A 10,779-nucleotide genomic window follows, 5' to 3' on the forward strand; every position below is an offset into this window, starting at 1 on the left:
TTCCCCCCCCCCCCCCCCCCCGGCATTGCAGGTGTGCACGGGGCAGCTGCCAGCCGCGCTGGCGGCACTCGCCAGCTCAGCAGACGCCGACTTTGCAGCGAGCGGCAGCGTGGGCAGCAGCGCCAAGAGGTGCGGGCTGGTGGCTGTTTGCGGTCATGGCTGCTGCCGCCTGCCGTGCCTGTTGTGCCAGCAGGACCCTCTGTCCCGCCCTTGCTGCTGCTCACAGTCGTGCTGCTGCCTGCTGCCCTGCACCCACGTCTCTGGCCTGCTGCAGCATGGCGCTGCTGGTGCGCTGGCTGCTGCTGTGTGCGGGCAAGCTGTGTGAGAACTCTCCAGAGATCACGTCCATGGCGCTGAGGGAGCAGGTGCGTGCTGCCGTGCTTCGTGCGTGTTGCCTTTTTTTGGTTCGGTGGTTGTGGCATGCGTCGCTGGGGTGGCTGGTAGATTGGAAGAGGGCAGGCGGTTTGTGATGCAGGCAAGGAATGTTTTGGATGGTGCTGGTGCTGGCAGCAGGTTCCATGTGTTGCTTGTGCCGCCGCTCGCCTGCTGCCGCAGACACATGAGCTGCTCGCCAAGCTGCTCGGGGCCGACAACCCGGATGTTCGGGCGGCGGCGGTGTTCACGCTGGGCACCTTCATCCAGGCCACAGAGGGCAGCGGCCACGGCGGCGGCCACGGCGGCAGCGGCGGCCTGGCCCCCACCTCGCCCTCCCCCACCGCGCCTGGCGGCGTGGCGGCCAGCTCGGCGGCCAGCGGCGCGGAGGGCGCGGCGGCGGCTGGCGGCGCGGCGGGGCAGGCTGGCGGCGGCGCGGCAGAGGGGCCGCTGCCTGAGGCGGAGCGCCTGGCGCTCGAGCGCGCCATTGCCTGCGCGCTGCTGGAAGTGGTGTACGATGCCAGCCCGCTGGTCAGGTGCGCGCCCCAGCCCCCCTGCCTGGCCGGCCTGTCCTGTCGGGGCCCCTGGCTGGCCCGCCACGCCTGCGCTGCATGTGTATGTCGGCTGTGGTGCCGCCGCCGACCGTGCCGTGCATGCCCTTGTGCCGCGCAGGACGGAGGTTGCGGTGGCGCTGGCGCGTGTGGCGGTGGGCCACTCCCTGCTGTTCCAGGACGCGGTGCACGCCCACCAGCGCACCAGCTCTCGCATCCTGCGCGAGCAGCAGCGCATGCGGGAGCTGCGGCAGCAGCAGGTGGCGTCCACGGCGCCCGCGGCGGCAGGCGTGGCGCGCAGCGCGCCGACGGGCGGCGGCGGCGGCGTGGCCGCGGGCAGCGGCGGCCGCGCGGGCAGCGTGGGCATCGGCGGCGGCGGCGTGCCTCGGCCCCAGGCCTCCGCCTCGGCGGCCACCGGCAAGGCCGTGCTGCAGCAGCAGCAGGCGGTGGGCACGGCGCCCGCAGCAGCCCAGGTGTGCTCCTTGCGGGGGCTGGGACAGGCACTGAGTGGTCACGTCCAGGCCTGGGGCCCGTAGCATGATACCCTCCACACCAGCCTGTGCGCCTGCCCATACTGCCAACCCAGCATGCTCCAGCACACCCCCTACCATCTAGCCCCTCCTCTGCCCTGCCCGCAGGACCGGCAGCGAGACATGGGCAGCCCTCCGGGCGGCACCAGCGCCTCCCCGGGCGTGCGGCTGCGAGAGGATCTGTCGTATGAGCCCATGCTGCATGTGGGCCTGGACCACGGCAGCCTAGGTGGGTGCCAACCAACCTGTAGGCCAGGGCACCGCTTGCCCGGACGCTGCTCGCAACGTGCCATGCCATGGCACCCGCCCGGAGCGCCGCTGTGTCGCACGGGCGCAGCATGCGTGGCTGCCTGCTGCTTTGGGCGGCGCAGCTGAGCCTTTCCCTCGCCAACCACGCCCGCTGCGTCCGCCCCTGCCATCCCCCGCAGGCGGCGTGTATGCGTCGGCGGATGCGGCGCGGGTGGGCGGCGGCCTGTACCAGGCTCTGGTGGAGGCGCTGTGCACGCTGGCCACCGACCCCTCGCCCAAGGTGGGTCCGGGTGGACCCCTGCATGTGCCACTGCCAGGGGGGCAGCAAAGACGGAGGTTGCTGGTGCATGGGGTGGGGCAATCGTTGCCCGCTGGAAACGCCGCCTGCGTGCGGCCAGCGTTTCTGGCGGGCACGGCAACGTGTGTGCCCGGCTGCGCTGCCCCGCCCCCAACGCAGGTGGCCGCTGCAGGGCTGGCGGCGCTGCGTGCGGCCAATGTGGAGCTGGTGCCGGTGCCAGCGGTAGCAGCGGCGGCGGGGCTGGCGGGCAGCAGGGGCACCTCGCCGGCCACCAGTCGCGCCGGCTCGCTCGGCAGCGTCGCGGCGCTGCCGTTCAGCACCCCTGGTGCGGCCGGTGGCGGCGGCGCCAACCTCGCGGGCTCCAGGTATGGGGTGGGCAGTGGCTGGGTGCTGCCCTCCCGCACTGAGTCTGGCTGTGCGGGTGTGCACCCATGCAGCAGCTTGGTACCTGCCGCATGCCCTGTGCATTCCTGAGCCTGCTCACCCGCTGATGCGCTTGCTTTGGCCCACCTGCCCGCAGCAGCGGCGTCAGCAGCATGCTGCCCAAGTCGTGGCAGCCTAAGAGCTGGCGCGGCGCCAGCAGCAGAAGCGACAGCGGCGCAGCAGCCGGCGTCGGTTCTGTCGGCGCCGCTGGCGGCAATGGGCGGCAGCTGTCGTCCTCGCAGTCGCTGGCGCCGGCAGGCAGCAGCATGGCCAGTATCGGGGGCAGCGGGGGCGGCAGCAGCACGGGGGGGAGCCCCAACCCTTCCCCCGGCAGCGGCGGCACCTACACCCGCATGCCGTATGTGCTGCGCCGGGTGAGCCGGCCAGCCGGCGGGGCAGCCGCATGCCACTGACGCTCCCCGCCAGCAATCCCTGGCCTGCTCTGAGCGCCTTGCCCCCTCTGTGCCTCGCTGCTGACCGCGTTGCCCCATGCGCCGCCTGCAGGCCCCAGATGTGGGCGACTCGGTGCACCTGCAGAGGACCTTCTCCAAGGAGTCAGGTGCTGCCTGGCGGCGCTGCGGGCCCCGCCTGGCAGCGCTGCAACCCTGCTCTGCACCAGCTGATGGCGAACGCGCATGCAGGCCCCTCTCTTCTCTGACCGGCTGCGCCCGTGCCCCCGCCTCGCCCTGTGCAGCGTACGACCCCAGCCGGCCGCTGTCGGCCCAGGGCAGCACGGGCTCGCTGGATGCCTCGCCCTCGGCCTTTGCCGCCGCCACGGCCGCCGCCGGCGCCGCGGCGCTGCTGCCGCCCAGCGCCATCTACGCCAGCAGCTGCCGCGCCTTCACCTGGCCGCTGCTGGCGCCGCAGAGCCAGGTGCAGGGGGGCAGGGGAGTGTGGTGAGGGGGCGCGGCGGCCGCACACAGCGCTGCCTTCGAACCTGGCCCCAGCGCTTGGCTGGCGCCTGGCGCTCGCTGCCTGCCCCTCTGTGCCACCTAATCGCGCCATGCTGGTGCGTGGTGCTGCGCATGTGTGTGCAGGAGGAGCCGGGCCCCTCATACGCCACCTGGCTGCTGCCGCCTGAGGAGGCCAAGGTGGAGCTGCGCAGGCAGCACGTGAGTGGGCTGCGTGTGTATGTGGCGGCAGTGTGGTGTGGGTAGGGTGTGGTGGGAATTTAGGCCGCATGAATGGGAGAGGGAAGGCATGCCTATGTGCGCGTATGCCAGGCCAAGGAAGCGTATGTGTGCGTGTGGCGCGCTGGCATGCGCACCTTGCCTTGCCCTCCTCGACTCCTGCCCCTCTCTTGCGGCTCCCCGGCCCTCCCCTCTTCCGCCCGCAGCGCCAGGACGAGCTGCTGCGGGCGCGTGCCGTGGGCCAGCTCAGCAAGTGCCGCCTGCGCGACCACGTGATGACGGTCAACACGGGTGGGGCGCCACCGCCCCCCTGCCCGCCCACTCGCTGGCCGAGCGCAAACATGGCTGCCTGCCGCGCTGGGTTTGGAGGGGCACGCTTGGCGTGGATTGGCGGCCGCTGGCTTTCTGGCTGCCCTGGCCGACCCCAGCACGCACCCTGCACCAACCTCCCTTCCCCTCGCAGAGACGGAGCACACCACGGCGGTTCTGCTGGAGCCGCTGCGCCCCTTCCTGGTCACCGCCGACAGCGAGGGCGTGCTGCGGGTCAGCAACTACCGGTCGGGCGCCTGCGCCAACCGCTTCCACGCCTCCACCGGCGCCCCCGCGGCCGCCGGCGGCAGCGCGTACGCGCGCGCCGCGGGCGCGCAGCAGACTGTGGGGGTGCGGGCGCTGTACCAGGTGGGTGGCCGGCGGTGGGTGTGCAAGTGAGTGGATAGTGGCTGGCTGCTGAAGGGGGCACACCGTTTGTTGTGCCTGGCGGTCGCATTCGCCAAGCCAGCTGGCAGCTGGCTTGGCGCCGGCGGTGGCACAGCCTCACCGCCGGACTCCCCTCCCCCGCCACGCCTGCCCTGCCCCTCCCCTCCTTCAGCTCAACGAGCTGCACAACGGGCTGCTGATGGCGTGCGCCGCCGACGGCTCGGTGCGGGTGTGGCGCAACTACGCGGTCCGCGGCCAGCAGCGCCTGGCCACCGCCTGGCAGGTGAGGGGGGCGGGGCGGGGAGGCGATGAACCGGCAGAGGCGGGCAGGGAGGGCAGGAGTGGGGGGCCACGGCCGCGGCAGCGGCACCGCTGCCTGCCTGGTCCTGCCTTCCTGGGCGGTGCCACACTCAGGCTGGCCCTTTCCCCAACCCCAGCTGGCTGCCCTGCCCCCTTCCCCTCCCCGCAGTCTGTGCTGGTGGCGGCGGCGGGCAGCCCCACGCGCCCCGCCGTGTACCACTGGAGCCCCGGCTACTCGGCGCTGTTTGCGGCGGGCGGCAGGAGCGCGGGTGCGACCCGCTGCCGGCAAAACTGGCCCCGCCTTGGTCGCGGGCAGGCGGGGGATGAGGGGTCACCTGCCTTTGCCTGCCTTTGCCTGTCTCTGGCCCCACCCAACCCGCCCTCTGCCATGTTGGTGCGTGCCCCTCATTGCCTGCCCGTTGCAACAGCCTGCCCTTGTGCCGCCGTCCCGCCACCCTCCCGCCTGCCGCCGGCTCCCCGCCGCGCCTGCTGCCTGCTCCCCGCAGAGCGGATCTACATGTGGGACCTAGAGAGGGAGAACTGCATCGCGCAGCTCAACCTGCCGGGCGGCGGCGGCAACGGCGACGCGGCGGCCGCCCCCGCGGTGGAGCACATCGCCGCCTCCTGCTGCAGCCCGCTGCTCTACGCGGCAGACGGCACCGGCATGGGTGCGGCCTGCTGGGCGGCCCCCTTCTGCCTGCCGGCCCCCACCTGCTGGTTGCCTGCCTCCGCCCGCTGCCCGCAACAGCCGCGTGCTCACTGCCTGCCACAGCCCGTGCTCACTGCCTGCTGCGCTGTGCCTGCCTGCGCCCCGCAGTGCGCATCTTTGACCTGCGCTCCAGCGAGCTGGTGGGCAGCGTGCAGCACATCCGCAGCCGGCTGGCGGGCATGGTGGCGGAGCCGGGGCGCACCCCGCACCACCTGGTGCTGGGCTACCCGGGGGCGCAGCTGGCCTTCCTGGACTGCCGCATGGTCAGGTGGGCGCAGGCCTGGGGGCCAGGGTGGGCGGCGGGGGCAGCTGCTGGAGGGTTGGCACCTGGGCTGAGGGTGGCGGGTGGGATTCGTGGGAGTGGTTGGGCTGGGTGGTTGGGGCAGGGGCAGGTGGAGTGCTGCCACGCGCCTCTGTGCTGTGCACCAGAAGCGTGCCTCTTGCCAATGGCAAAGCTCCCCCGTGCCCCGGCCCCCGCCTGCCTGCAGCAGCGATGCCAGCAGCAGCGGCGGGGCGGCGGCCGGCGGCACGGCGCCGCCGGCGAGGCGGCTGGAGGTGGGGGTGTGGAAGACGGTTGAGGCCCACAGCAAGGGGCAGATGACGGCGCTGGCGGCGCACCCCAGCGCGCCGCTGCTGGCCACAGCCACCAACAACCAGGTGCGGGGCGAACGGCGGTGTGGTGGGCGCGGGGCACCGCGGTGGGGCGGCGGTGGTGGGTGTGATGCGGGGAGGCGAGGGGAGAGGGCAGCCCAGTCGTCGAGCTTGCGGCGATGGCGCGCTGGCTTTGTGCCCTCCGCCGCTGCTGCTGCAGGTCGTCAAGGTGTGGAGCAGCAGCGGGGAGCAGGTGGGCGTGGTGCGCGCCCACTCCTCCTTCCTGGCCACACACCGCATCGGCCCCGTCACCTGCCTCACCTTTGCGCCCTACGAGCTGCTGCTGGCCTCAGGCAAGTGCGGCGGCGGGCGGCTCAGCGGCAGGCTTGGCTGCTCAGGAGCAGCCAGGGATTGGCAGCAGCAGGAAAGCTATCCCTGCTGGCCCCTGGCCCTGGCTGTAGGGGCTGCCACTGATTTGCTGACCCGCCGGCAGCACTGCTGCCCCGCGGCCCTGTGCAGGCAGCGCCGACCCGGTGGTGGCTGTGTATGGCCTGGACACAGCCCCCTCCCTGCCCGTCTCCCCCGCCCGACCGCCGCTGCCCTCCGTGACGCCGCCGCCGCCGCCGGCTGCGCAGTATGCGGGCATGTAGGCGGAGTTGGTCTCCCGCCTGCCAAATACCTGCTGGCACTTCGGTTTTAGCTGGCAGCGCTGCCGGCTACTGTTATCCTGCCTCGTCTATGTTGCTTGCTGCCAGCCCGCTGCGTTTATTATTCGTCAGCCATCTGTCCCCCGCACTTACCTGGCCATGCTTCTCTTGTTGTCTGTGCTCCACTCCTGCGATGCCCCTTCCACTATCCCTCTCGCCTCGATCCCCTTCTCCTGTTGCCGATGCAGCTGACACTAGCCCTGGTGGCGTGACCCTTTTTGTGCATGCATGCCACTAGGACCCGCCTGCCGAAACACCTCGTTAAATGCGACACACACCACCCAGCAAGGCTGTCTGTCGAGCAGAAGTGCACGGGGCTTGGTGCCGGCGGCGGCGGGCGGTGGCGGCGGTGGTGGTGCAGCAGGCCTTCGGCATCAGGCAATTGGTGCTACTGTTGGCCTCCCCGTCACGCCTATGACTTGTTCGCATCGTGCATGGCTTCAGCAGGAGAGAAAGGCGTGTGCTTACTCCTGTATTGGAATGACTGCATGGGCCAGGGCTGCAGGGTCACGTCGCCTCCAATTCGCACACATTTTTCTCCTGCAACCTGCCCGCGTTCCATCCACCTCTCCCTGCTCCCAATTGGCCGCTGGATCGGCTCCAGAACCCCACCCCGTGACGCAACGCGCGCCATGATGAACAATACCCGCAAGCTCACGGCCGCTGCCATGCTCTCTGGGGCTCTCCTGTTCCTGGTGTGTGTTGCGGGGGGGTGGGGGAAGGTATGGGGGGCTGCACCGTGGGAGGCCCGGCCGTGGTCATGCAGACGTGCGACGTGTGGGGCCCAATGTTGCCGTGAGAGGGGGTATCTTCGCCTCCCCCCTGGCCAGTTGCCATTGGGAGGTCTGTTACCGGTCCTGCACGCCCTGCCGGCCCGTCCTGCCTGCAGGCCCTGTCGGCCCACACCCCGGCGCCAGCTGGCGCGAGGGACATCGTTGCCGCCATCCCTGGCAGGTGAGGGGGAGGCCGCTTGTGGTGCCTTACGGAGTTCCTTGAGCCTGCCTATGCATATGCTGGTCTGCTGCTCTCTGCCCTTCTGTTGCCTGCTGCTTGATTTGACCACACAGCGCCCCCGCCCCCCCCAACACGCAGGAAGCTGCTGCAGGATGACCCGTCCAGCGGCCCTGTGAAAATGGGCACCAGGGTTAACCTTTTTGAGGGAATGGCTAACTTGGTCACTGATGCCCTCACCGAGCTGGGTTCCGGCTGCATCTACGGCAACTGGTGTGGCAGTGGCTGCACCGGCATCGGCGGCGACCCCATCGATGATTTGGACGCCGCCTGCATGGCCCACGACGAGTGCCTGGCCTCCTCCGACCCATTCATCACTCAGTATGCCAGCGCCTACACTTGCGACTTGCCGCCCAGCAGCAACGTCAACTGCAACTGCGATGCCGCCCTTCGGGACACAGCCAAACAGGTGACTGGGGAGGCGCCCCGGCCCTCCACACACACCACCAATGGCACAGCTTGCCGCCAGCATGCGCAGCGCCACCCTGCTGCCGGCAGCCTGCTGAGTACCAGGAGCATCGGGAGTTGAGCCACAAAGCTGATCACACGGGCGGTGCTGTTCGCCCACTGACCCGCCCTCCTGCACCCGCAGATTTTCAGCGACGAGTCGGCCTGCTCCTGGTACGACATCTTCTGCGGCGAGTCTGTCCGTGTGCTGGGCGCCCAGAGCATTGGCAGCGCAATGGAGTACAAGACTGACTGTGGCCAGTGCTCCTCCGACGGTTATCCTCCCGACTTTGTGCCGTACTCCGAGGAGGACACCGCCACCGGCGACACCCCAACCGACGACGGCGACTCCACCCCCGCCTGCGGTGCCGCCACCCAAAGCGACACAGACTTCCAGGGTGGCGACCTGGCCTCCGACAGCTACGTGGGCACCGAAACCGTGGACCAATGCTGCCAGGCGTGCTTCGCGGAGGACGCCTGCTACGCGTTCACCTGGTCTCCTGGCAATGATGCCTGTGGGGGCAGCGCTTGTTGCTTCCTCAAGGGCAGCCAGGACGAGACCGGCTGGGAGGCAGTGCCCTCGGCAGGCGCCATCTCTGGCTCCTGGGATTGACCGGGGCTGGAGTGACAAGTGGCTACCGCCCTCAACGCCCGCCGCTGGGCCGCGGCAGCCAAAGCAAGCGGGACACCGCATCAATCAGCGGGTGTTCCCAGCAGATTCATGTCCATTCCCAGCTGTTGCTATTTACGAATGCTCTGCACGTTTTACTTCATCAAGCTACCGCCGCGCCCTGCTTCCGGTGCCACCTCCTTTGGCCATTGGCCAAAGCTTCTCCCCCCTCCTTGGCCCCGCCCTGCCCAGGACCATTCTTCTGATCAGAGTTCACCACTGCAAATGCTACTAGCAGTGCTGCAATTTGTTTTTTGATTGCTGGCCAGACTAGCTTGTCCGACAGAGTCTGCTCATTGCTGGCACAGCTTGCCAAGCTGCCACAATGCTCACTGCCGCCCTTTGCCTGCTGGTATCTCCAGGCTCTGTTGTTTAACCCCCAACCATCCAAGTGCGCTGTAGTAAATAAAACGCACAATGTGCAATGCAGCGGTCGAGCAACGGTCTGGCCGAGGTGGTGGGAGCTGCCATGCAACTGACCGCGGCGGCGGCGCAGTCTGGGTTTGGCGTTGGCAGTGCCCGATCATCTGGACCAAGTGCTGCAATGCTAGTGCACAATTGAATGACTGCTTTACTCTGCACTGGAGAGCATCATGCATCTGCACACTGCATTTGAGACTAGACAGCTGACTGGCAGCGTGTACCGCCACGTTGCCAGCAGGGCGGCGGGGGGAGGAAAGGCCAGCCTGAGGTGAGTGAAGGCGTCTCCGTGGGAGCGGTAAGCCACTCTGCGCTGGCCTACTCTCCATGGACGCGTTGCAAGCCTCGAGGGAGAGCTGCAGCTGATTGCAGGGCCCGACAGACATGCCCCGGCCATGCACCAAGCTCAAAGATTGGCGGCAGCGATGCTGGCCACTGTAATGCTCCTAGTTGTGGTGGGTGCATCCCCCGCAGGAAGCCGTGCTGTTTCTCCGCCTCCACGCCACCAGGCTGAAACCCAAGCTCGGCCGGCCTCCTGCGTTCGCCCATGTCATTTGAGGGCTTGCGATAAAGCCAGGATGCGGTGTACCGCTTGCAGGCGCTCTCCGCGAGAAGGCCATCCCGCTGGCGGCACGCCGCCGCCGCCGCCACGCCCGCTGGCCGGCGATTGCTAGGGGATGCAGCCAAGTCGGAGGTGCAGGCTACGCTGCCAGCCTCGTTCCTGCCCAAGCAGCAGGGCAGCACCGCAGCAGCAGCAGGCACAGTGCAGATGCGAGTGATAGAGGGCGATCCTGCCGCAGTGGACGACTATCCGTTTGTGGTGGCTCTGCTTGCAAATGGAGGCTTGCTTTGTGGGGGCACATTGCTGGATGCTACCAGCGTGCTAACGGGTGAGTGACGGAGGCCTGTGCTGTGCTGCCGCTCGCGTCACACTGTGGCCCCCGCGCCCGGCTGTCAACTCGCTCGACTGGCCTGCTCTGTGCCCTGGCTGCCTGCTCGCAGCTGCGCACTGTTTGGTCGACTCTGGGTTGGTGGACAGCCTCACGGTCTGGCGCTCCGATGGCAGGGAGTTTGAGGTGGCGGCAATCATCCCCCACTCAGGTGTGGAGAGACACGTGGCGGGGAGCCAGGCACCAGCCCATCTGCTCCATGTGTTGCCCGCTGATGTGGCACCTCCCCCGATTCGTCTGGCTCATCAGGCACGCTCTCTCCCGCGATCCCTCCCTTTCCTTCGCCTTTCAGAGTCTCTAAGGCTTCTATTTCTCCCCTCCCGCACCCCGCAGCTGCCGCAAATTTAAAATTATGAACCAACCTGTCATCCTTTATGCCTTAGAACGGCGCCAAAACGGCGCCAAGAATGTGTTTCTCACTAAGTCAGATGTAGAGGGCATCATCCGGATCAAGCAGGGCGACCAGCAGGCGCCCTCAGGCCGGCGGCGGCGGGGTGCGGGAGGGGGGGCGGCAGTGCAGGGCGGCACCAAGAACTACAGCAAGAAGGTGCTGCAGTTCTTCCAGGTGCTGAAGGGCGCTGGCGGTCAGGACATCCTGTGCCGCTGCGTCAAGCGCAGCGGAGAGTGGCGGTGGTGCCCCGTGGTGCCGCTCGAGGAGCTGCCCCGAGTGATCAAGGAGCACCACGAGCGGGCGACTGGCTTCAGCGGTGTGGAGAAGCTGTACA

At 69.0% G+C, this 10,779-nt stretch overlaps 3 protein-coding genes across 3 annotated transcripts in view; all 3 read left to right on the forward strand.

The window, feature by feature from the left end:
• The window catches only part of CHLNCDRAFT_135218 (hypothetical protein), a gene marked incomplete at both ends in the record, with an annotated part of 10,901 nt that extends 4,402 nt beyond the window's left edge, over nucleotides 1-6,499 (forward strand). The window contains 20 exons of the mRNA XM_005846546.1: nucleotides 32-129; nucleotides 275-365; nucleotides 556-908; nucleotides 1,045-1,396; nucleotides 1,562-1,682; nucleotides 1,882-1,982; nucleotides 2,160-2,365; nucleotides 2,521-2,797; nucleotides 2,928-2,982; nucleotides 3,118-3,296; nucleotides 3,461-3,535; nucleotides 3,760-3,844; nucleotides 4,017-4,231; nucleotides 4,422-4,532; nucleotides 4,719-4,818; nucleotides 5,056-5,217; nucleotides 5,367-5,550; nucleotides 5,747-5,915; nucleotides 6,070-6,206; nucleotides 6,373-6,499. Of these exons, the coding sequence (XP_005846608.1) occupies nucleotides 32-129; nucleotides 275-365; nucleotides 556-908; nucleotides 1,045-1,396; nucleotides 1,562-1,682; nucleotides 1,882-1,982; nucleotides 2,160-2,365; nucleotides 2,521-2,797; nucleotides 2,928-2,982; nucleotides 3,118-3,296; nucleotides 3,461-3,535; nucleotides 3,760-3,844; nucleotides 4,017-4,231; nucleotides 4,422-4,532; nucleotides 4,719-4,818; nucleotides 5,056-5,217; nucleotides 5,367-5,550; nucleotides 5,747-5,915; nucleotides 6,070-6,206; nucleotides 6,373-6,499 (3,198 nt within the window). The remainder of the gene's footprint in view (nucleotides 1-31; nucleotides 130-274; nucleotides 366-555; nucleotides 909-1,044; nucleotides 1,397-1,561; nucleotides 1,683-1,881; nucleotides 1,983-2,159; nucleotides 2,366-2,520; nucleotides 2,798-2,927; nucleotides 2,983-3,117; nucleotides 3,297-3,460; nucleotides 3,536-3,759; nucleotides 3,845-4,016; nucleotides 4,232-4,421; nucleotides 4,533-4,718; nucleotides 4,819-5,055; nucleotides 5,218-5,366; nucleotides 5,551-5,746; nucleotides 5,916-6,069; nucleotides 6,207-6,372) is intronic.
• A 689-nt stretch (nucleotides 6,500-7,188) lies between these two features.
• CHLNCDRAFT_135219 (hypothetical protein) lies at nucleotides 7,189-8,627 on the forward strand (the record flags this gene model as incomplete). Its single annotated transcript, XM_005846547.1, has 4 exons — nucleotides 7,189-7,251; nucleotides 7,446-7,510; nucleotides 7,649-7,976; nucleotides 8,160-8,627. 4 exons carry the CDS (start codon nucleotides 7,189-7,191, stop codon nucleotides 8,625-8,627), a joined length of 924 nt encoding a protein of 307 aa, XP_005846609.1.
• A 1,536-nt stretch (nucleotides 8,628-10,163) lies between these two features.
• The window catches only part of CHLNCDRAFT_58154 (hypothetical protein), a gene marked incomplete at its 5' end in the record, with an annotated part of 4,988 nt that continues 4,372 nt past the window's right edge, over nucleotides 10,164-10,779 (forward strand). Inside the window, 2 exons of the mRNA XM_005846548.1 lie at nucleotides 10,164-10,180; nucleotides 10,388-10,761. Coding sequence (XP_005846610.1) covers nucleotides 10,164-10,180; nucleotides 10,388-10,761 — 391 coding nt within the window. The remainder of the gene's footprint in view (nucleotides 10,181-10,387; nucleotides 10,762-10,779) is intronic.

Source organism: Chlorella variabilis, assembly GCF_000147415.1.
Source record: "Chlorella variabilis unplaced genomic scaffold CHLNCscaffold_13, whole genome shotgun sequence".
Taxonomy (NCBI): domain Eukaryota; kingdom Viridiplantae; phylum Chlorophyta; class Trebouxiophyceae; order Chlorellales; family Chlorellaceae; genus Chlorella; species Chlorella variabilis.